Source organism: Rana temporaria, chromosome 12 (genome assembly GCF_905171775.1).
Source record: "Rana temporaria chromosome 12, aRanTem1.1, whole genome shotgun sequence".
NCBI lineage: Eukaryota > Metazoa > Chordata > Amphibia > Anura > Ranidae > Rana > Rana temporaria.
In genome coordinates, this window is record NC_053500.1 from 22,527,752 (window position 1) to 22,553,800 (window position 26,049).

Below are 26,049 nucleotides of genomic sequence, written 5' to 3' on the forward strand. Positions count from 1 at the left end.
GCGGACGCCAAAGTATTGCATCTTAGATCCGAATGGCGTACGAGGACGTATACCTGTCGGATCTAACCCAGATGCCGTCGTATCTTTGGTTTGAGGATTCAAACCAAAGATACGACGCGGGTAATTTGAAAGTACACCGGCGTATCAGTAGATACGCCGGCGTACTCTGTCTGTGGACCTGCCCCTATGTTTTTTTGCAGCAAAATCAAAAAGATCTGTTTTAAATCCTGCATTAAAAAGACAACACTTTTTGTGATCTACAGACTATTTTATTTATTTTTTATTTTTAATGTGTTGAATTTTTAAAGCAGGAAGCTCACATTGTATACATTATTAAATGTATACTTAGGTGGCTGGCAGGCTTTAGGGTTAGGGTTTTTTTTTTTTTTATATTCAATTATGCAGTGCATGATCTTTCTTAAACATGCAGTGGCGGAACTACCAGGGTCGCAGCAGTTGCGACTGGGCCCCGGCGTTCTTCCACTGTGGCGGGGCCCCAAGAATCGCCAGCTCTATGATGCCTGCGGGCGGCGGGATTTCCCTGGGGCTAGTAGTTCTCTTCCTGGGTGTATACAGTGGAGAGGGGAGTGGTCTCTGACCATGGCATGTATCCGCTTCACTCTTCAGTGTACAAGTGTGTTGCTCTGCTTGTACTTTCTTGCTGATACATGCCCGGGTCAGAGACCCCTCTCCTCTCCACTGTATAAACTCGAGAAGAGAACTACTAGCCCCAGGGAGATCCTGCCGCCTGTGGGCATCATAGAGCCAAGGATCGCCCCCTTCCACAGAGATGTGCTGGGGGTTGGAGGTGCACAGCGGAGACCAACCAGGTACACAGGGAACCTGTGGAAGGGGGGGTGGCTCTCTGGGGACTCTGAAGTAAAAGGTAGGCTCTCTGAGGACCCTGATGTAACAAGGGGGGCTCTCTGGGGACCTTGATGTAATAAGGGGGGCTCTCTGGGGACCCTGATGTAATAAGGGGGGCTCTCTGGGGACCCTGATGTAATAAGGGGGGCTCTCTGGGGACCCTGATGTAAGGAGGGGCTCTCTGGGGACCCTGATGTAAGTGGGGGCTCTCTGGGGACCCTGATGTAATAAGGGGGGCTTCTCTGGGGACCCTGATGTATGTTGAGGGGGCTCTCTGGGTACCCTAATGTAAGTGGGGGGGCTCTCTGGGGACCCTAATGTAAGTGGGGGGCTCTCTGGGGAGCCTAATGTAAGTGGGGAGGCACTCTGGGGACCCTGATGTAAGTGGGGGGGGCTCTCTGGGGACCCTGATGTGTGGGGGGGGCTCTCTGGGGACCCTGATGTGTGGGGGGGCACTCTGGGGACCCTGATTTAAGTGGGGGATCTCTGGGGACCCTGATGTAAAGGGGGATCCGCACTCAGATATGTAATACACACAAACGTGTATATCATATACATGTGTATGCCTGCCCAAGCATATGACTTTCTTTACTTCGCTGCTATGGGCTCTAGCCCCAGATCTTTTGTAGACCTAGCAACGCCCCTGGTGGAGGGCCTTCATGTTTTCTTGCACGGGGGGCCCTGAAGATTCTTGTTACGCCTCTGATTGAATGTTCAGTATATCCAGACAGGTAGACACTCGCTCTATGTTGTTGTTTGTAAATCTATAGGAGATTATACAGTTGGATAAGATTGTAACGTGTGTGTGTGTCCAGCTTTAGAAGTGTAAATTTTTACAGGATAGCGTGGACTGGAGTGATGTGCAGTAAACCACTGTAACCAATCTAAAATCAGCTTTTCCTAGCTGTTGTTCAAATGTATTGGGTAGTTGCACATTGTAGCACTCTGCATTTAGGTTCTTAAAAAAAAAAAAGCTCCTTACAAGTCCCGATACATGGTCTGCATCATGAACTATGTCACAACTCCCTTATTATTGAGATTTAGCATACACTATTTTTATAGCACTGATGCATCATTTGGTATGGTGTGAAATTTCAGACTGCAAAGGCCAGATTCTTGTGTGTGACTACACAACAGGTCACTAGTGTCTGTTATCCACGGAAGCCTACTTTCAGGAAACATCAGGATTAGCCTGGGGCAGGGCCAGTCCGCAGACAGCTATATAGCTGGGGCTTTGTGCATTAACACAGGCTTCAGCCTGAAAGCAGAGGTCATGGGGTAAATGCCTGAAGAGAACTGTCAAAACATGGCCTTCTTCAAACAGGTGCAGAAAAGAAGGAATGCTCTAAGTCCAGGCAGGAAAAATACCAAGGATCGAAATGAGGAATTATTTCTCTTTTGATGCCCGATCTCCTGACTTTAGATCCAAAAAAATGGCTACTATTTAGACTGCCATAAAGGTTTTAATTCTGAAAAGCTCTAAACTCAGTACAATATGCAACAACCCATAGCAACCAGCAAGTTTTTTTGTGACTGCTGTCAGCCGATTGGAAAAAAATCAGGTCGCTAAGTGTTACAGAACATAATCGCTGTTTGGAGTATCACATGATATACACATGCTCGCTTAGTTAATGAGCCCCTCTGTTTTTTAGTACAATCGTACAAAGCAGGCAGCCATTTTTTTTACACTGGCCTGTGTTTACTTCATGCACCCAACCACGTTTATGGGAGTGTAAAAAAGAAAATACAAGCTCATGTAGTACCAGATTCTTCAGTAGATTAGTTCTAGTTGTTTATTTATTTAAAGAAGAAGAAACATTGCACGTAACAACCATTCAGTTAATTTCCTTACATATTTGTTATGTGTTTTATTGTGTTTAATCGGTAATACAAATTTTCCGTTAATGATTAGGTTTAAGGTATGAAGTGTCACTTTTGTTTAACATAGGTAAAATCTGACACTGGGCCTTGCTATAAAAGATAACGACTGCAAAACTGTTATTGTTGCCAATAACAACCTGTGTGATTTTTTTTCCCACTTGTTCTGTGTATAAAATATAAAACCACAATAACAACGCTTCAGGTATTATGTATATCAGTCATAATGTCATAATAGATTAATACTAAACTAGGGCTGAACTCTTGGTATAGACACTGTTACCAAGCCCTCCACGACTCTGCTTCTATATCCAAACTGTTATGTATGCAGCATGCATAACTAGATTTCCCCAGGCCAGGAGCCAGAGGCAGGTGATGTACAACATGCCAATAACCATCTGACCAATTCCATCTATCTCAGTTATGCTAAGCATCCCATTCTCCATCCCTGGATCTCAACCATTTACTATAAATAAGCACATAACACTCTACAGCCTTGGATCCCAGCATTCACAAAACAGAGAGAAGGTAACATCATACTCACGTTTTAGGATATTCCTTCTTTCCAGTTCCTCCACAGCTGGTCTTTGGCTCAGGCGCCTGCGGAAAAAGACCAGAATCACGTTCTGAACCATGCTTACAGATGGGAGAAGGGTGTAGGTCTTTTATAGTCAAGAAGGTGTAGTTCAGTTAGGTCCCTTGCTGCCTTAGGGATGAGCTGAGAGTGGGCAGTGTTGGTGGCGTGCAAGATGTAGCGAGAGGATCAGACCAGAGAGATTCTCTTTCGGATTCCCCTCGTACTGAAGGCTTCTAAGTACTGTGGTATTCCCAGCACTAGCAAAGGCAAGCCTTCTATACAGCTCCCTGCTCACACCCACCCTCACTGCCCAACCAATCAGCCGGCTGCTGTGCACATAATAAATGAGGCTTTCCCCTACTATTAACTCCCTCCCCTCCCTTTGCTGTACTGTACATCTACAAGTATCGCACAGCACAAAGTGTATTCTACACATCATTCCACACGATCATTTGTCCCTATAGTCAACACATTTGCTGAAATTGCAGCAGACTGCTCTGAAAAAATACATATATAACGATGTCAAATGATCATTTTCTTACCAAAATAAAATAGCTTTTTACAGACAGATGTATTCTCCCTGATCTGCGGTATTGTATCAACAAGTTAGCAATCATAAATTGCAGCTTGAGAACAAAGACTGCCAACCTTATGTCAGTTCATGATGAACCTGGAGATGCAAGTTCAGGCAGATCAATTAAGTTTAATATTTATAAAGCTGAGGGAAAAAAGCCAGCCGAAAAAAAGGGTATTGGAGAGTAGGGAGAAAGGATAATGTTCTTGTTTTTGTAGAACTGCAGTTGCAAGCATGTCTGAGTGTATAAACTGTTCCAAATACAAACAATTATTATATATTGTTCCATAATAAGTAACTATAAAAACATAATAAATAATACAACTTTTACTAACAATCAAAAATGTCAATATTCTGCAGCTTATAGTTTTGTACCACACAGGGGCTGATGAATGTCAGTTCTCCAGAAAAAAATATAAATTCTCTTTACAAATATTTTTCGGCAAATATTTCACACTGCAAAAACACTACAATCAAATACAAAAAATTGAGAATTCACATATAAAGTAATATTAGAATATAGTTTATAAACTGCTTTATTTTTTATCATTTCAAAACAGGCTCCTCCTGGTTCCTAAAATTATGTAATATTAGTAGGGCCGAAACAACTAATCGATTAATCGACAACTAATCGATTATGAAATTAATCAAATACAATTTTCATAATCGATTAATCGGCCAGTAACATAATGGGGTTAAAATACACAATTCAAATCACAATTTGAGCTTTTTAACACCTATACCTCGCCACCATGACAGCCAGCACTCACATACAACAGTGTTCAAGCAGCTATGATTATCTGTGTTATGTGCTAACACAGCCACAGAGAATATTGGATTTCTGCGGTGCATAATAAAGACACAGCTACATAATTTATAAAAATTGGCAACATAATCCTGTAGTCTCTAGAGCAGGGTTTTTCAACCTTTTTTTCGGTCAAGGCACCCTTTAGAATTCTGCACTTGGGGGAACACCAGGAGGTGCGGCTGAGTACATGCGCACTTTTTTGTGTGCTCGCGCATTACGTTTTACAGTGAATTACCCTATGTACGCAAAGCACGCAAAAAAGGCACAATTCATAAAATCAATCCACAGTAAGACACATTGTACTAAGGTGCCATACATTTCAGTGAATGGAAATGCATGTGTATTTGCTAGATGCATGGGGGTGCCATTAATGCAGCGCATTTTTGTGCAGTGTGGAAAAAACGCACAATTTCTCACACCAAACCTGGTGTGAGCAAGTCCTAAAATGTAGTATGTAAGGCAGAGCTCTGTGGTCAGTAGATTGTGATGCATAGTTGCCTTGTACCTGTAGAAATATGTGAGCAGTATGTACTGGCAGGACAGGGCCCTATGCATTGGTAGGAGTGGTCAGTGAGCGGTATGCAGTTGCAGTCATTAAGCGGTACAGTAGTGTCAGTCAGTGATCGTTATGTAGTGGCAGTCAGTGAGGCGTGTGTAGTGGCAGTCAGTGAGCAGTATGTAGTGGCACTGAGTGAGCGGTAGTGTTTGTGAGTGTACAAAAGCATGGAATTTCTGTTGGAGAAGCCTCTCTCTATCTGACACTTACCACACCTCTGAAGATGGAGATAAAGGAAGACTTCAAGGGCTGTTTTCTATGCTCCTTCTTCAGCTGTTGGATCAGCCATAGCAGACCCCTGGGAGGTCCTCTGCGTTTTGCAACTGTGTATGGTCTCTTATGAGTGCTCATATGTATATAAGGGGAGCCTGTGGAAGGGTCTGCGCTGCTGGGCTCTGATGAAGAGGTCTCTGTATCCTCGAAACGCGTCAGCCGGCAGTGACACACCTTCATTCCCCCCATCTGGAGTGTGGTTCGAGGGATATCTACTATTGTGTTGTCGACAAGCCCATTATGCTGCTTCCTTTTGTGAGTAGTTTTTTATTACATTTTTATTAAATTGTTTACGGTATCACACTAGGCTGGTGAGCCTTTTTTCTTCTCTCCCTTTTGCTACTAGGATATTCCCCATCCATGAAAGGCAGCAAGGCCGCTGTTACCGTTTTTAGCATTTTTTTCATGGAACATTGATTACTGGACAATCCATTCGTGCGCAGGAGTTTTTGTTTTCTGTGTCCAGCCATAGCAGCCACCTGTGCGAGGAGGGAAGGATGTGGCCACACCCCCGGTCCCACTCGCCACCTCCGAATGGGGAGAAGCAGGAGGAGGAGAACTGCATAGGAAGTCACAGGAGAGGACAGCACCACGGGCAGTACCTGGAAGGAGGTGGCCACACCCCCGCTCCCACCCACCACCTCCTGGTTGCATAGGGTGAAGCTGGGGAAAGAGAGCTGCATATGAAGTCATAGGAGAGGAGAGCACCACAGGCAGTCCTTGCCCCTCTGACCCATTCTCCATATCATCTGTGGAGGCAAGTGAGGGGAAACCAAGTACGCTGGGTGGCCTCCTAAAGGAGTTTGCATACAAGTTAAAAAAAAGGCTCAAAACCGGCACTGCTGTTAAAAAACAAACAAAAAAATTTTGAGAGTTTGAATATTTCATTTAACTTCCTACCTTAGTTGGGCCATTTGTGCTTTTTCTGCGACACCTCTGCCACAGCACCCTGGTTGAAAAACCCTGCTCAAAAGTAAAACAAAACTATAGGATCCCAGTGCTTTTCACAGTCAGGAGCATGCAGGCATCTTCATTTTCTTTTCTAAGCAGTCTTCTGTTGTTCTTTAGAAAAAAAAATACACCAATGGAAAGGGGTGCCAGATCAAAGGATAAAAGAGCTCCAAATTAATTTATTGGTTTAAACTAAAAACAACAGCCAATGCATTTAAGGGTCAGGAAAAAAATCCACATTCATCAGGGCTTCAGCTAAAATAGCAGCCTTGAATGGACTCAAAATAGGGTTTCCCTGTGTGAATCATTATAGGGAATCTAATTGCTGGATCAGGAATATTTCAGGCCACTAGTATCAATGTTAGAAATCGAGATCATGATCTTGATGAAGGGAAAGTTTTTTCTGACCCCCAAAATGCATTGCCTGTTTTAGTTTAACCAATCCAGCATGAGTTGGGATGCATCAGTTGTGAACACAGGGAAGGGAACAAAATCACTGTCACAAGTGAATCTCTGCCTAGGTCAAGGCCAACTACCTCTCTCAATAACGCAACACCAGTGGCGTATCTAGGGTATGGCAGCCATGGCAAGTGCCATGGGCGCCATATGAAGGGGGCGCTGTTAAGTGGCTGGGCAGCAAGGCACTTACCAGGGTCTGAGGGTCTCTTCTACCCTCCTCCCGAGCATAGGCAGGATCTCCTTTTCAGCACCTTTGCTAATGGACAATGGCAGCGATATCCCTGCTGCGTTCAGCCACAGCCCTCCCCTGTTCTCCCAGGCTCTGCCATTCCATCTGGTCGGATTGGCAGCGCACAAAGAAGGAGAAACATCACTTCCAGTATTGGTTCTGCATTTACCTGGCCTTGGAGGGCAGAGGAGGGATCAGGGGTCTAATAAACCCCAGATTTCTCCATAAAGAGGAAAGGGATGATAAATAGTTTTGTTAGCTGTTTTTTTTCTTAAGGTTATATGAAAGATATGTTTCAAATGTTTCGACAGGGGGCGCAGTTTTTTGTGCTTGCCATAGGTGCCATTTTCACTAGATACGCCTCTGCGCAACACTCCTGGTGCCCTCTCAGTGACTGATGCAGGCTTTAGCTGTGGCAATGTCTGATTGAATTTGGAACAGATGACCAGTCAGAATGGTGGTATAGTGAATTAACCAAAGGCAAATTGCTCATAACTCCAGGCTTTTAATTGGAAATGTTGATTACTCTGGAGACCGACAACCCTAAAGATTCATGAGCGGAATTGAGCAAAGGAAACCATTTCGAAGGTGGATACCATCAATCTCAGCACTTGCATGCAGCTCTATAGAGAGGTTTGATAGAGGCATTGAAGTTGCCAAACCTGACTGCGGTTTCAGTATCTCCTGGAACAGGACAACCCTGGGCTGACAGGTTTCCAGAAGAAGGCCCAAGGACTTCAAGCACTGTGACCAAATCAGAGATCAATTTGCAATGTTCAAGACCCATCAGAAGTCTTGCAAGATCCACAGCATGACATACACACTGAAATACAAGGCGAAGGAGGTGTGCTTTTGCAGCAGCAGCAGATAATCCAAGTATATGAGTGGAATGCCTCTGAAGTGTCTAGAACTGGTGTAAGGACCTTTGTGAACAGTCTTGATGCATAGGCAATGCCAGGAAGTCCCTACATTGATGGGATGCAATAACTGACCGAATAGATGATGCTTTAACCACTTCAGATCCGCGCTATAGTAAAAATACGTCTGCAGCGCGGACCTGAAGTGCCAAGTGGCCGTTTTTAAACGGCCTGTCGTTTCTCTGCTGGAAGCGCGTCCCCGCGATCGCGCTTCTGCAGAAAACTGTGTTGGCCGTGTCCCTCGGACACAGCCAATCACAGATCGTGCTGAATGGCCAATCACAGCGGCCATTCAGCACTCGATCGAGCCGTCCAATGAGAGATGATCTCAAATGTAAACATATGAGATCATCTCTCATCGCCGGCTTTCTCTCATTACACACAGACCGCGTGTGAGGAGAGAAAGCCGTTTACAGTGTAAAAAAAACCAGTGAGTGACATAACACTACCCACAGTCCCTGCCAGTGCCACCTTCCAGTGCCACCTTCCAGTGCCACCTTCCAGTGCCATCAGCCAGTGCCAGTGCATTTATCAGAGCCACCTGCCCCTGCCATCAGTGCCACCTGCCCCTGCCATCAGTGCCACCTGCCCCTGCCATCAGTGCCACCTGCCAAAAGTGCCACCTGCCAAAAGTGCAATCTGCCAAAAGTGCAATCTGCCAGTGCCATCTGCCCGTGCCATCAGTGCCGTCAGCCATCAGTGCCACCTGCCGCCAGTGCCACCTGCCCGTGCCATCTGCCCGTGCCATCAGTGCCGTCAGCCATCAGTGCCACCTGCCGCCAGTGCCACCTGCCCGTGCACCTGCCCGTGCCGTCAGCCATCAGTGCCACCTGCCATCAGTGCCACCTGCCGCCAGTGCCACCTGCCGCCAGTGCCATCTGCCCGTGCCGTCAGCCATCAGTGCCACCTGCCATCAGTGCCACCTGCCATCAGTGCCATCTGCCCGTGCCATCTGCCAGTCCCATTTGCCGTCAGTGCCACCTGTCAGTGTCATCAGTGCCACGTGCCATCTTTTGTCATGGCTAAAAGATCTTTTTCACTTACGGAGGCATACGAAATTATTGCGGCCGACGAGAGCAACGGGGAGCTCTGCGATTCGGATACCTCCGCAAGGTCAGACGCCGGATCTGATGTTGACTATGAGCCGATAGTTAGCAGTGAAGAGGAAGAGGAGGAAGAGGGGGAAGATGAGGAAAAGGAGGAAGAGGGGGAAGATGAGGAAGAGGAGGAAGAAGAGGAAGAAGAGGAGAAAGAGGAAGAAGAGGAAGAAGAGGAGGAAGAGGGTCCGCCCGCCAGACGAAGGCGTATTGCTAAGGAGGCAGTGCCATCCACCAGCACTGCTGTGCCATCCACCAGCACTGCTGTGCCATCCACCAGCACTGCTGTGCCATCCACCAGCACCGCTGTGCCATCCACCAGCACCGCTGTGCCATCCACCAGAACCGCAACACCTCGTCAAGCAAGGTCACGTACCAGTAGGTCCCATGCCAGCCTTCCCTATTCCCTTCAGTACCCCTTGTGGCTTCCTCCTAATTCAGGAGAAGCCAACATTCCCCCTTTCACTGCCCAGCCAGGAGTCCAAGTGGACACAGAAAATTTTGCCCCAATAGATTTTTTCAGTTAAATTTTTACTGAGGACTTGCTTTCCTCAATTGTTTCCCAGTCCAATCTCTATGCCCAACAATTTATTTCCAGTCACCCCACATCCTATTATGCCCGTCCCTTCCAATGGAGACCCCTTACAGTGGAAGAGTTTAAAAAAATTTTGGGCCTCGTATTCTGTATGGGACTAAACCACAAAAACGAAGTACGTTCATATTGGTCAAAACGCCCCATATACCACATGCCCGTCTTTTCCTCAAAAATGCCCAGGTCCAGATATCAAATGATTATGCGATTCCTACATTACAGTGACAATACCCAGTGCCCTCCCCGAGATGACCCAAATTTTGATAAACTTTATAAGATTCGGCCACTACTAGATTATTTTTCCCAAATTTTCCCCCAGTTGTTTACCCCGGACCAAAACATCTGTGTTGACGAGTCACTTGTCAAATTTTCTGGCAGGCTCGGCATAAAGCAATTTATGCCCTCCAAAAGGGCCCGCTATGGAGTGAAGCTCTACAAATTATGTGACCGTGCCACCGGATATACCTATGCCTTCAACATATATGAAGGAAAGGACAGCCAGCTACACCCCCCTAATTGCCCAGACTACATAGGAACCAGCGGGAAAATTGTTTGGCAACTCCTAAACCCGCTCATGGAGAAAGGCTACCACTTGTATGTGGACAATTTCTACACAAGTTTGCCCCTTTTCCGAAACTTGTATAGAAAGAAGACACCCGCATGCGGCACCGTACGGTCGAACCGGAAGGGCTTTCCTCAAAGCCTCGTCACCAAGAAGCTAAGAAAAGGGGAGACGGCGAGTGCACGCAATGAGGAAGTTCTGGCCGTGAAATGGAGGGACAAAAGGGATGTGTACGTGCTTTCTACCATCCACAACAATACATGCGTTACCATCAGAAGGAGGAATGGGCAAATCCAGAAACCTAAATGTATCCACGAATACAATAAGTTCATGGGGGGTGTCGATTTCAATGATCAAATGATCGAGCCCTACCTTTCCACAAGATGATCATACCAGTGGTATAAAAAAGTTTCAATTTACTTATTCAATTTGGCCATATACAACACGTACGTATTATATCGAAAATCCACTCCAAGACCCAAATCCTACCTTTACTTCCAGGAGGAAATCACCACTGCCCTTTTATACACCAGCAACCCACCAGCAACCATTCGATCCGATGTGGTAAGCCGACTCTACGAGCGCCACTTCCCAGATAAAATCCCTCCCGGACCAACAGGCCGAAATTCCCAAAAAAAATGCCGGGTGTGCTCCAAAGATGGAGTGAGAAGAGACACCCGTTTTCATTGTGCCCAATGCCCTTCCCAACCAGGCCTCTGCATAGGCGGCTGTTTCTGCCGTTATCATTCCTTACTAAATTATTAGTCACTTCCTGCCATTTACCTTTACACCCCTTATGCCTCTGCTTGCTCTGTATTTGACCCTGGCTTGTTATTTGACCACGATTCTGCCTACCGATTTTGTTTATACCTCTGCCTGATATGGAACTGACCCTGGACTGTTATTTGACCACGCTTATGCCTACCGATTCTGTTTATACCTCTGCCTGATATGGAACTGACCCTGGACTGTTATTTGACCACGCTTATGCCTACCGATTCTGTTTATACCTCTGCCTGATCTGGAACTGACCCTGGACCGTTTGACCATTCTTTTTGCCTGCCTCTTGGACTGATCTTTTACCCTGCCAGTGGACTAGTGGGATTCAAAGCACAGGGGTCTCACATGTGAGGGGCTCCAGAATTGTTTTTCTGGATGAAGAAAACTATTGTTTTTGTTTTCTCATTCTAGATTAGGGTCTGGTTGCCCGGAGGCTTCAAAGAGATTTGGGTGGGAGAAGCCTCTACCCCTGTCCCCATTCTGTCCTGAACGAGGCCCTACTTCTGCCTGCTGCCTGTAGGACCTATGCCATCATGCCTGTTGCCTGGACAATTGCATTTTCTTTTGCTGACCAAGTCCCTGCCTGCTGCCTGGACCAGTGCTATCGTCCCGTGGACAACTGCGCTACTAAAACCACAGGTACATTTTTTGTTTACCCTTTGCTTAGCATAATGTATTTTGGTGTGTAATTCTTGTCATGTGTATGCTATGTGTCCCTAGAACACCGGTTGGTCTTCCTTGCATGTTGGGCCTCTGTATGTGGTCAGGCTGTGAAAAAGTCCCACACATGTGGTATCGCCATACTCAGGAGGAGCAGCAGAATGTATTTTGGGGTGTAATTTTTGCTATGTACAGGCTATGTGTTGGCAATATCTTATAAATGGACAACTTTGCATAAAAAAATTGCGTTTTCATTTTTTTTCCACATTTTCCAGAAACGTTTGGAAAAAAATGAATCGTTCAAAAGACTCATTATGCCTCATAGATTATATGTTGGGGTGTTAGCTTTCCAAAATGGGGTCACTTTGTGGGCATTTCCATTGTCCAGGTGCTCTAGGGCCTTCAAAAGTGTAATAGGTAGTCAACAAGTTAGATGTGTAATTTATGCTCCTAGAACACCTGATGGTGCTCCCTGCATATTGGGGCTCTGTATGTGGCCAGGCTGTGAAAAAGTCCCACACATGTGGTATCGCCATACTCAGGGGGAGTAGCAGAATGTATTTTGGGGTGTAATTTTTGCTATGTACAGGCTATGTGTTGGCAATATCTTATAAATGGACAACTTTGCGTAAAAAAAATGCGTTTTCATTTTTTTCCCACATTTTCCAAAAACGTTTGGAAAAAAATGAATCGTTCAAAAGACTCATTATGCCTCATAGATTATACGTTGGGGTGTTAGCTTTCCAAAATGGGGTCACTTTGTGGGCATTTCCATTGTCCAGGTGCTCCAGGGCCTTCAAAAGTGTAATAGGTAGTCAACAAGTTAGATGTGTAATTTATGCTCCTAGAACACCTGATGGTGCTCCCTGCATATTGGGGCTCTGTATGTGGCCAGGCTGTGAAAAAGTCCCACACATGTGGTATCGCCATACTCAGGGGGAGTAGCAGAATGTATTTTGGGGTGTAATTTTTGCTATGTACAGGCTATGTGTTGGCAATATCTTATAAATGGACAACTTTGCGTAAAAAAAATGCGTTTTCATTTTTTTCCCACATTTTCCAAAAACGTTTGGAAAAAAATGAATCGTTCAAAAGACTCATTATGCCTCATAGATTATACGTTGGGGTGTTAGCTTTCCAAAATGGGGTCACTTTGTGGGCATTTCCATTGTCCAGGTGCTCCAGGGCCTTCAAAAGTGTAATAGGTAGTCAACAAGTTAGATGTGTAATTTATGCTCCTAGAACACCTGATGGTGCTCCCTGCATATTGGGGCTCTGTATGTGGCCAGGCTGTGAAAAAGTCCCACACATGTGGTATCGCCATACTCAGGGGGAGTAGCAGAATGTATTTTGGGGTGTAATTTTTGCTATGTACAGGCTATGTGTTGGCAATATCTTATAAATGGACAACTTTGCGTAAAAAAAATGTGTTTTCATTTTTTTCCCACATTTTCCAAAAACGTTTGGAAAAAAATGAATCGTTCAAAAGACTCATTATGCCTCATAGATTATACGTTGGGGTGTTAGCTTTCCAAAATGGGGTCACTTTGTGGGCATTTCCATTGTCCAGGTGCTCCAGGGCCTTCAAAAGTGTAATAGGTAGTCAACAAGTTAGATGTGTAATTTATGCTCCTAGAACACCTGATGGTGCTCCCTGCATATTGGGGCTCTGTATGTGGTCAGGCTGTAAAAAAGTCTCACACATGTGGTATCGCCATACTCAGGAGGAGTAGCAGAATGTATTTTTGGGTGTCATTTGTGGTATACACATGCCATGTGAGAGAAATAACCTATTACAATGACAATTTTGTGAGGGGGAAAAAAAAAATAAAAAAAATATTCATTTTGCAAAGAATTGTGGGAAAAAATTACAACATCAAAAACCTCATCATGCATCTTACTAAATACCTTGGAATGTCTACTTTCTAAAAAGGGGTCATTTGGGGGGTATTTGTACTTTCCTGGCGTGTTCAGGGCCCCAAGAAATGAGATAGGCACCGGTACAACAGGTGTGATATTTTTTTTATGATTTGCACCATAGCTTGTAGACTCTCTAACTTTCACAAAGAGCAAATAATATCCACTAATTTGGGTTATTTTTACCAAAGACATGTAGCAGTATAAATTGTGGCCAAAATTTATGAAGAAAAATTAATATTTTGCTAAATTTTATCGCATAAACTAAGAAAAATTCATTTTTTTTCAAAATTTTCCGCCTTTTTTCATTTATAGCGCAAAAAATAAAAAGTCGAGAGGTGATCAAATACCACCAAAAGAAAGCTCTGTTTCTATGAAAAAAAGGACAAAAAATTCATTTGGATACAATGTTGTATGACTGAGTAATTAACATTCAAAGTGTGAGAGTGCTGAAAGCTGAAAATTGCTCCGGGAACGAAGGTGGTTTAAGTGCCCAGTAAGCAAGTGGTTAAAGCATCAAAACCAAGGGCAACTAAGTTATTCTCAAAGTTTTGGATAGTGTGGAATTCTGACCTTGTCTGTCTATTAGCCAATATTCCATGGTCTCTACCAGACAGATCTCAAGGACAGATCTTCCACCCTTCTTCTTATTCCATAGCTTTGATGGCTTGGCTGTTAAACCCAAGTTTAACATTGTCCTGTAGGGAATTCCATTTGCTTTTACATAAAAACAAGGTTGTTTTAAGACCAGGGACCTTCTTTTTACACAAGGTGGTCTCTGCCTTTCACCTTAATAGGATATTTTGTTCCCTTCCCTGTGTTCACAACTGATGCATCCCAACTCATGCTGGATTGGTTAAACTAAAACAGGCAATGCATTTTGGGGGTCAGAAAAAACGTTCCCTTCATCAAGATCATGATCTCGATTTCTAACATTGATACTAGTGGCCTGAAATATTCCTGATCCAGCAATTAGATTCCCTATAATGATTCACACAGGAAAACCCTATTTTGAGTCCATTCAAGGCTGCTATTTTAGCTGAAGCCCTGATGAATGTGGATTTTTTTTCTGACCCTTAAATGCATTGGCTGTTGTTTTTAGTTTAAACCAATAAATGTATTTGGAGCTCTTTTATCCTTTGATCTGGCACCCCTTTCCATTGGTGTACTGGTGCTCTTGGTATTTCAGGAACCTTCCTTTTTGGAAACATCAGAGAGATTCTTCTCTTGACACTATCTCGGAAGTTGTCATTTTTAGCGGCCATTACTCCTGTCAGAAGGGTTTCTGAGTTGGCGGTCTTGCCTTGCAAGTCGCCATGCTTGATCCTCCCTTAGGATTATGTGGTGGTGCTTCCGAAGGTGGTTTCAGCCTTTCGCCTGAATGAGGACTTTGTTCTCCCATATTTTTGTCCTCGGCCGGCGCATCCTAAGGAGGTTGCGTTTCCTAGACGTGGTACGCGCTTTGCGGGTGTAGCTGCCTGCTACGGCTCAGTTTCGGAGATCTGACGCTCCTTTTATTTTGGTGTCTGGTCCACAAAAGGGCCTGGCGGTCTCGTCGACCACCATTTCTCGGTGGATCAAGCAGGCTGTCATACAGACCTATGCTCTTAGGGGGCAGGCGCCCCTTTTCCGATCACGGCACTTTCGACCAGGGCAATTGGTGCTTCCTGGGTTTTCCGACATCATGCGTCCGCCACCTCGCACACCTGTGAGACAATTTGGTCGTCCGTTCACACTTTTTCCAGATTTTACATGGTTGCTGTGAGTGCATCTTCTGATGCTTCTTTCAGTCGCTATGTTTTGCAGGCAGCTGTTTACTGTTGCATCTCCTCTGTTGAGGAGCTCTGCTTGTTTTGGGGTGAAGTTAAAATTGGTTTTACTGATACTGTTCCCACCCCTCGTTTTTGACACTGCTTGTGGACGTCCCACTTGTCAAGATTTAAAGAGCTGTGTCCGTTCATGGACGATAAGAGAAAATTGGATTTTTTTGTATTCACCGTAAAATCCCTTTCTCTGACGTCCATGGACGGACACAGCACCCTTCCCTCCTTTTTAGGTTTGTACTGCTTGTTACGAACTGAGGCTGCATACTGCAGGGAGGAGGGTTATGTCTGGAGGGGCTTTTCAACTCTGTTAAAGTAACATGTATTTAATTATCTAACATGCTTCTGCCTAGTCCTCTCCTGTAAACAGGGAACATAACCCACTTGTCAAGATTTAAGGAGCTGTGTCCGTCCATGGAAGGCAGAGGAAAGGCTTTTACGGTGAGTATAAAAAATCAAATTTTTCTCTTTCCTCTTTCTGAACAGAGGATTCTATACAGACGGGTACTTTATAAAGCTTTCAGTGCCTGGAAATGTGAGGATTACAGCGTCGTGACTGCACTTGTAGCTGTGTGTTTATGCACTGGGGGGGAGGGGATGTGCTCTATCATTTATTACATGTACAAAATCTTTTATCTTAAGCCTAATTATATGGATAGCACTAGGATGGTTGCTTTTGCAATGTGAAAAGCCAGACCCTGCTATCACTCAGGGCATATAGCATCCACTGAAAATAAATTACAGCATTGCCTTGCTGCAGTGATCTGCAACATACACTCACCGGCCACATTATTAGGTACACCTGTTCAATTGCTTGGTAACACAAATTGCTAATCAACCAATCACATGGCAGCAACTCAATGCATTTAGGTATGTAGATGTGGTGGAGACGACTTGCTGAAATTCAAACCGAGCATCAGAAAGGGGATTAAGCCCAGGTTCACATTGGGCTGCGGGAATGAAGCCGCGTGAGTTCAGATGAACTCGCACAATTTCACTCCCGCTGGCAGTCCCGATTTCGGCCGCGATTACAGAGACATCTGTGCAGGTTTCTGCACAGATGTAAATCACGGGACGAAACTACTTTTTGAAATCGGTACAGCGCTGGCAGATGCGGCATCGCACCGATTAGGACAGTGTCATTGCCGGCAAATGCTGCCGATTTGACTTTTCAAAACGCAGCAGTGTGAACTAGGGATTAAGTGACTTTGAACGTGCCATGGTTGTCGGGCTGGTCTGAGTATTCAAAAAACTGTTGATCTACTAGGATTTTCACACACAACCATCTCTAGTGTTTTCAGAGAATGGTCCAAAAAATAAATATCTAGGGAGCTGCAGTTGTGTGGACAACAATGCCTTGTTGATAAGTATTGAAAAAGGTGAATATTACCGCGCTTATCAGGGGAGAAAACAAGGAGGGAGGGGGGGGAGGGGTGAGGGTGCAGCTGCGGCACTGAAAGGTGTATCAAACCATACGTAATTGTAAATAGGGAAGGTAGTGCTGCGCTAGTGGGTGGTGGATGGGTAAGTGTATGGACAGGTGGGGGAAGGGAATAAGATTGGTATAGCTGACAATAAGAGCAGTATAACCAAAAATAGCATAAACAAAGAATAATCAGTGAACAATACTGGTGCAAATCATATAACTCCACACATTTCTCTTTGTGTGATAAATACACTAAAAAAAGAGGTAATGAATAGTGCAACAAATTATATATAACACAACACCTAAATAACTGTGATGGGTAACAATATTAAACAGGTGATAAACGGTCCTTGAACAAGGCTTAAGCTGTGTCAGCAAAAATATATATATATATATAAATATATACAAATATATAAATAATCATTTGAAAGTCCAAAAAAAGAAAAAAGTGCTGGTGTAGGTCCGCAGTGTGAGGTTATAAGTGGGTAGATATCCAGTGATCCTTTTAAGATGAATAAGGATGTCCCCTTACCTTACTGCTGTAAGGTAACAGCATATAGATCCAACCACTTTAAATGGTTAACCAGATGGGCTCTGATCCAGGAACGACAGGTCCTCGTTGGAAGTCTCGTCCCAGACTAATCAGTATCTCGCCCCAAAGAAATAAAGCATCGATAGTGTGATATCGTTTAAAATTTTAATTCTCGTAACTTAATAAACAAGGGTACTCACATTGTTAAAAATACAATTAGGCATATAAAGCAGAAGGGGGGGGCAGTCTGTCGCCAACGTCACCTCCGATACCTCTCAGTGGTCTCATGCGCATTCGTCACTATCACCTCCCTGAGGAAGTCACATGATAGTGACGAATGCGCATGAGACCACTGAGAGGTATCGGAGGTGACGTTGGCGACAGACTGCCCCCCCCTTCTGCTTTATATGCCTAATTGTATTTTTAACAATGTGAGTACCCTTGTTTATTAAGTTACGAGAATTAAAATTTTAAACGATATCACACTATCGATGCTTTATTTCTTTGGGGCGAGATACTGATTAGTCTGGGACGAGACTTCCAACGAGGACCTGTCGTTCCTGGATCAGAGCCCATCTGGTTAACCATTTAAAGTGGTTGGATCTATATGCTGTTACCTTACAGCAGTAAGGTAAGGGGACATCCTTATTCATCTTAAAAGGATCACTGGATATCTACCCACTTATAACCTCACACTGCGGACCTACACCAGCACTTTTTTCTTTTTTTGGACTTTCAAATGATTATTTATATATTTGTATATATTTATATATATATATATATTTTTGCTGACACAGCTTAAGCCTTGTTCAAGGACCGTTTATCACCTGTTTAATATTGTTACCCATCACAGTTATTTAGGTGTTGTGTTATATATAATTTGTTGCACTATTCATTACCTCTTTTTTTAGTGTATTTATCACACAAAGAGAAATGTGTGGAGTTATATGATTTGCACCAGTATTGTTCACTGATTATTCTTTGTTTATGCTATTTTTGGTTATACTGCTCTTATTGTCAGCTATACCAATCTTATTCCCTTCCCCCACCTGTCCATACACTTACCCATCCACCACCCACTAGCGCAGCACTACCTTCCCTATTTACAATGCCTTGTTGATGTTAGAGGTCAAACGAGAATGGGCAGACTAGATCAAGAGGAACTGAAGAACAAGAAATAGAGGCCATGTTCACACATATCGTGCCGTTGTTGCGGTGTGTCAGTCTGACACCCCGCAACACCGACGGAGACTCTTTACCACGTAATCAGCCGTGTCCAATCACGGCTGATCACAATGTAAACAAGAAGAGCCGGTGATCTGCTTTTTCTAACTTGCATCTGTCAGACGCGAGTAGAGGAGAGCCGATCGGCTGCTCCTCTGACAGGGGGTCTGTGCTGATCCATTATCAGCGCAGCCCCCATGAGGATGCTCACACTAGACCCCCAGGTATGCCACCCTAGACCACCAGGGATGCCAATCAGTGCCCACAATGGATGCCAATCAGTGCCCACAATGGATGCCAATCAGTGCCCACAATGGGCATCACTGATTGGCAGGCATTATTGTTTCACACTGATTGGCATCCATCAGTACAATATATTACAGTACATCCGTGCCACCTATCAGTGCCTGTCCATGCCACCTATCAGACCTAACAGGCTCACCAAAACGGGACAATAGAACATTTGAGAATCATTGCCTGGTCTCATGAGTCTCGATCTGAGGCCCTTTTCACACTACAAAATAAATCTGTTTTAATAATCCGTATTAAAATCCGTCAGATAATGTTAAAAAACGGAAGTTATACGTCCTTTATAAAATATCATTAAAGTCTATGGGATTTTTTTATGTTCCGTAAAGATCCGTAATAGTCCGTTATAACGTACGGACGTTAGTTATAACGGAATATGTGACGGGTCTTGCACTATTTTTTGTCCATTTTTTGTCCGTTGCAAGTAACGGATATATTAACGTCCGTTATATTTTAACATTGAAGTCTATGGCGCATGGACGTTAGTAAATGTCTCCGTAAATGTCCGTTATGTTAACGGACGTTAATTTTACTGAGCATGCTCAGTAAAGACTTCTGGAGCTGGACTTCAAGAAAGGGTAAAATGTTTTTTATTAACGGACGTTAGAAAAGGAATTTTAACCCAAGAACAATAATTTTATATATTGCAAGTTACCAGTCCATAGATGTGGTGGCTTGCATAGCTATGAATAAGCACTAAAAGTTTGGTGTGAAACGCGTCAGCTTTTTACCCCGTCTGCTGTGGCATGCTTTTTGTGTGTTTTTTTATTTTTAAATAAAAGCAATTTATTTTTGGAGTGCGGCTGTCCAGAACGTTTTTCCTTCATTTTGCATGGTGGCTTGCATCAGTTTTATTTTTTCAGGCCTTTTTACTTTTTTTACCTGGTAATGGTAGCACACCTTCTGTTTTAGACTGGCAACATTCTCTCATTGCACTGTATAAAGGTGCAATGTTATCACCCTATTCTCCTCTCCTGTTGTGGACTACAAGCTTAAAGTGCATCTTGAAAGTATTTTCAGCGCTTCACTATTTACACATCAGCTGCCTTTCAGCAAACTCCAGGTTGGCTGTTATGTACCTTTTACTGAGGCTTGGCTTCCGCCTGGCCACTGTACAGGCCTGATTGGTGAAGTGCTTCAGAATGGTTGTTCTTCTGGAAGTTTCTCTTCTCTCTGCAGAGAAACGCTGGAGCTCTGTCAGAGTGACTATCGGGTTCTTGGTTACCTCCCTGACTCACTCAGTTTGGCCGTCGGCCTGCTCCAGGAAGAGGCCTGGTGGGTCCAAACTTCTTCCATTTACGGATAATGAAGGCCACTCATTGGGACCTTAAATGCTGCAGTAACTTTTCTGTACCTTTCCTCAAATCTGTGCCTCCATACAATCCTGTCTCTGAGGTCTACAGACAATTCATTGGATTTCATGGTTTGGTTTGTGCTCTAACGCGTACTGTTAATTGTGGGACTTTTATATAGACAGGTGTGTGCCTTTCCAAATCATGTCCAATCAACTGAATTTACCCCAGGTGAAACGTAAAAAAGTTGTAGAAACATCTCAAGGATGATCAATGTAAACAGGATGCACCTGGGCTCAATTTTGAGTGTCATAGCAAAGCCTGTACATAATACTTATGTGCATGTAATTTTTTTTCCTTTTTTTTTTATAAATTTGCAAAGATTTTAAACAAACTTCTTTCATGTCATTATGGGGTATTGTTTGTAGAATTTTAAGGAACATAATTTAATCCATTTTGGAATAAGTCTGTAACATAAAATGTGGAAACGATGAAGCGCTGTGCATATTTTCCGGATGCACTGTACACCCCTCTCATCTGTAACACAGGGAAGATGGTATTTTCTTAAGTCAACACAAGAGAACTGAGAAAACTGATGATATTGTTTGAGATTTCAGTTTAGTGCATAAAACATTGCACGGAATCAAAACTTCTGACAGGATCAACAGGTACTTTACTTCTCTACTTTACTTCTCTAGAAAATGTACAAAACCTTCAACAAATATGTCCCACATCCAAACACTGGCAAGCTTCAGTATATTCTTTTTTTGTTCTTTGGTTTAGATATACTTTAACTTAGCCCGCCACGTCAGCATATACAACCCTTGCTTTTGCTCACCCACCACTTAATTTAGATGGCAGGGTAAAGTTCCTATATAGGGACAATGTGACAGTACTGTGACACCCAGTGCTATCAAATGGAGTTAATGTAGCCCTGGCTGCTATGGGTGACTGCACTTTTGGACCATTCTTTGCTCTTTGCGTTGGCTTCTAAGGCCGCGTACACACGATCGGTCCATCCGATGAGAACGGTCCGAAGGTTAACCGATAAACCTGACTGATGGTCCGTCGCGCCTACACACCATCCGTTAAAAAAACGATCGTGTCAGAACATGGTGACGTAAAACACGACGTGCTGAAAAAAAACAAAGTTCAATGCTTCCAAGCATGCGTCGACTTGATTCTGAGCATGCGCAGGTTTTTAACCGATGCTTTTGCATATGAAGATCGGTTTTGACCTATCGGTTAGGCGTCCATCGGTTCAATTTTAAAGCAAGTTCTCATTTTTTTTGACCGAAGGTTAAAGAACCTATGGGGCCTACACACGATCGGTTTGGACTGATGAAAACTGTCCTTTAGACCGGTCTCCTCTGGCGATCCTATCGTGTGTACGCAGACTTAAAGCCTGACCCCAGGATAAAAGTGCATTTTACAATCACAGAGTGGCGCACAAAATAAAGTAGCCATCGGTTTCCTGGTGATTTCGGTACAATCACCCTGGGTAGGATCTGAGATATTAAGTGCAGCTTGGATTAGCATGGATGTCTTCTTGAGCCGATTGCAGTCTATGAGGTTACCATGGGAACCTCACACACTATAGATTAAGAAAGCAAAGCAAGAGCTGTGTCAGAGAATCATACAAGATGTCTGTGTTTCATGTAGCAGAAAAGCAATAAATGTATTCATAGCAGTGTCTGCAACATATATAAAATGGAACAGAAAACAGTATCACTTTCTGGTAGGTGCTGTAAAGTTAAATTACTTGACAATTTTCTAAAGCTCAAGGGGATTTTATTGTCAAGATCACCCGATTTGCAGGGTCTGCACACCAAAGGTGGACAGGAACACCTGAAGCTAACACATGAACAGGCTGTGCTTGGAATTATGAAAGACAAGGTTTTGCTGTTAGAATGTATATGTATACACTGTTATGGAGGTGATTAAACTCAAGTGGTAGGTGTTTTTCCAATTAGTCGCACCAGTCCAAACTGTATTTTAGGACATGACAGCCCACTTATTGAACAAACAGAAAGTTCACATCAGTTGCACATGCATGGGCTCTTCCACATCTACATGAAAAGTCAACTGAAAACACAGAGCCACCTGGCTGCCTTGTCAGTAGCTTCACTGCTCTTTTTACCAGTCCCTCTGACTGTAATGTCAAGCTCTCCTGGTTCACCTAGTTTGCTTACGCTTTAGCCTCGTACACACATCCGGTTTTCCCAATGGGAAAACTGCGAGGAGAGATTTTGGCCGTGAATCCCGGCCGTGTGTATGCTCCTCGCAGTTTTTCCGACGAGAAAACTGCCCAAAAACCGCAAGACGGCGGACTTTTGCCCAGCAGTTTTTGGCAGTTTTCCTATGGGAAAAACTGCGATGGAGCATACACACGGCCGGGATTCCCGACCAAAGCCCCATCGCAGTTTTCCTGAAGGGAAAACCTCTCGTGTGTACGGGAGGAAAGACTGTCCGAGCAGGTTCTTGACTTTCCCCTCAGGTTTCCCTCCTGTCTGCTGGCTGGGGCTCCTAAGGCTGGATTCACACCTATGCAGTTTTAGTGCGGTTTGCATTTTACAGATTTGCACTACAGGACGTGTTCGATAGGAAACCATGTTAACTGGACTGTAGTGCAAATATGCAAAAAGCACTAAGACTGCATAGATGTGAATCCAGCCTTAGACCCCTGGGTGAGAGCCTCTGTCCCCCGACTCCTGACTTGGGCTCCTCTGACCTACTACCTGTCTCCTATATGGGAGCTGTCTCCAAACTGGGAGCCCTAAGCTAGCCCCAGGCTACAGTATATAACAACCCTGCACACTGGTGTGCAAGCTGCAGGCAAACAGTAAAATCCAGACACAGGATTAGGGCTATTTTCACACTGGGGCGGTTTTCAGGCACATTCCAAAGTGCCTGAAAAGCGTTTTGAAAGCGATGCACAACGGGAGTTCTTACCCTTTCTTCTGGGTAAAAAAACACCCGCTAGCAGCCAAAAAGCGGGGCAAAATAGCCGCTAAAGTGCAACAAAAACACGCAGCACTTTAATGCTAACGGCCGGCGTTGCCAGTGTAAAAGTAGTCTAAAGGTTCCATTCCACCCAAGACACTTTGGAACCATTTAAGTTCCAGACCCCAATCGGGAGAAAAACAGAAACACATCATTATTCACTCAGAAACCATAGTCTGGAAGTTTGCATTAACCCTTAATGTGAATCCTGTGTCGTTTTCACAGTTACAACACATGTACATATAGTATACACATACAAAACTGTCCAGCATAAACATTTTAGGAGATAATCAAAAGTGAAGGTACTTTGTAAACAAGATGGTATTTTGAGGGGCAGTATTTTTTAATACACAGCTTAGTTCCTGTCCAGTAATATTAAAAATAAATACTAGCTGTAATGTCATTGTTTTTTTCTAACAGTGGGGGAGATAGGGAAACTTTTTCCTAAAGGTACCAAATTTTTCTGATTTTAGCAACATGTGTCTGGCCATTTGTAAGGCTTACAACTGTGTGTTACTTATTCAATTAGGATCAAATTTGCATCTGTGGGTGGTAATACTTCTTGCTTGCATGGACCGGATGATTGTCACATTAAACTGTGTGTGATGTCAAAATTAAAATAGTGGAACGCAACCACACCCAGCTGAGTAGCAGGGTGTATGGACATTTTCTTTGCGTATTGCTAGATTATATAGATTGTTTTCACTTTTGATTATTTTCACCTAATTGACTCATTAATACATCCTGCTACTCAGCTGGGTGTGGTTGCATTTCACTATTTTAATTTTGTCATTTTATCTTTGTGGGATAAATTTGTGGTGAGAGGCAACTATTCAATAACTTATATAGTAACGCAGAAGTAATTTTGGAGATGGAAGCGCTTGCAACGATGACAGCTCGGCGCTGGAAGGCTTAGTTTTCAGGTAAGTTTAGCATAATGTGCTAGTATGCGATGCATAATAGCACATTATGATATTAGCTTTCAGGTAAGAAAAAAAAGACATTGCCCAGCGGTTTACTACTGCTTTAAGAGACAGAGCAATGCTTGCATATCTTGAGAATCCACAGCACTGGTCACTTGGCTAACTTGCTGATATATTGTTCATATGATCCTCAAGAGTCAGGGCTTCAGACTGGTTAACTTTTCTGAAACATAATCCCCCAAATTCTTTGCCTAAAATCATATGACTGATGGTTTGGCAAATGAAGAGATAGTTTCTCCAGAATAGGTTTGTTTGTGACTCCTATCCCAGCATTTCAAGTGAATCTGACATCCATTTTAAACATTCAGGCACACACTATTGCAAGGTCCGAATTCAACCAAAAATTTCGGCTGAAATCGGACCTGAAACGGTGAACAGGGACGCACCAGACCACTGCTGTGAGCCGCTCCATGCTGTGGTGTTAACCAAGCCTGAGGCCGCATACACACGGTCGCTCAAAACCAATGGAAACGGACTGAAGGACCGTTTCATCGGTCCAAACCGATGGTGTGTGGGCCCCATCGGTCAGTTATCCTTCGGTCAAAAATGTTAGAACTTGCTTTAAAATTGAACCGATGGACGCCTAACCGATAGGTCAAAACCGACGGTTAGTATGCAAAAGCATTGGTTAAAAACCTGCGCATGCTCAGAATCAAGTCGACGCATGTTTGGAAGCATTGAACTTCATTTTTCTCAGCACGTCGTTGTGTTTTATGTCACTGCGTTGGACTAGATCGTTTTTTTAACTGATGGTGTGTAGGCACATCAGACCATCAGTCAGCTTCATCGGTTAACCGATGACAACGGTCCTTCGGAGGAAACGGTCCTGAGTACAGGTTGCGAACACTGAACTTATTCTCTTTGAAGAAGAGACGATTGAGAGAGAATATGATTTCAATTTACAAATACCAAACTGGTGACCCCACAATAGGGATAAAACATTTTCGCGGAAGCGAGTTTAACAAGACACATGGCCACTCATTACATTTAGAGGAAAAAAGGTTTAACCTTAAACTATGTAGAGGGTTCTTTACTGTAAGAGCGGCAAGGATGTGGAATTCCCTTCCACAGGTGGTGGTCTCAGTGGGGGGCACCGATATATTCAAGAAACTATTAGATAAGCACCTGAATGACCGCAACATACAGGAATATACAATGTAATACTGACATATTATTACACACATATAGCTGGATTCAGGTACACGTGCCTAACGTTAGGCAGGCGTAGCGTATCGCATATACGATACGCCGCCGTAAGTTAGAGAGGCAAGTGCTGTATTCACAAAGCACTTGCGTCCTAAGTTACGGCGGCGTAGCGTAAATGTGCCGGCGTAAGCGCGCCTAATTCAAATTGTGAAGAGGTGGGCGTGTTTTATGTAAATAAAGCATGACCCCACGTAAATGACGTTTTGAACGAACGGCGCATGCGCCGTCCGTGGACGTATCCCAGTGCGCATGCTCCAAATTATGCCGCAAAGACTTATTGGTTTCGGCGTGAACGTAAATTACGCCCACCCCCATTCACGGACGACTTACGCAAACAACGTAAAAATTTACGTTCGAGGCGGTTCCGACGTCCATACTTTACATTGGCTGCGCCATCTTTTTGGTGGAATATCTTTAGGCCTGAAAACGCCTTACGTAAACGGCGTATCTTTACTGCGACGGGCAAGCGTACGTTCGCGAATAGGCGTATCTCGCTGAGAATACACTTAAATATACGACGGTGCAGATTCAGAGTTACGACGGCGTATCTACTG

The 26,049-nt window shown here is 43.9% G+C and overlaps 1 protein-coding gene across 3 annotated transcripts in view; it reads right to left on the bottom strand.

Annotated features, from left to right (window-relative positions):
• PHACTR3 (phosphatase and actin regulator 3) overlaps positions 1-26,049 on the bottom strand; it is a 173,558-nt gene that overhangs the window by 12,031 nt on the left and 135,478 nt on the right. For all 3 annotated transcript variants that reach the window (XM_040331571.1, XM_040331572.1, XM_040331573.1), the window contains exon 9: positions 3,290-3,345. In XM_040331571.1, coding sequence (XP_040187505.1) covers positions 3,290-3,345 — 56 coding nt within the window. The remainder of the gene's footprint in view (positions 1-3,289; positions 3,346-26,049) is intronic.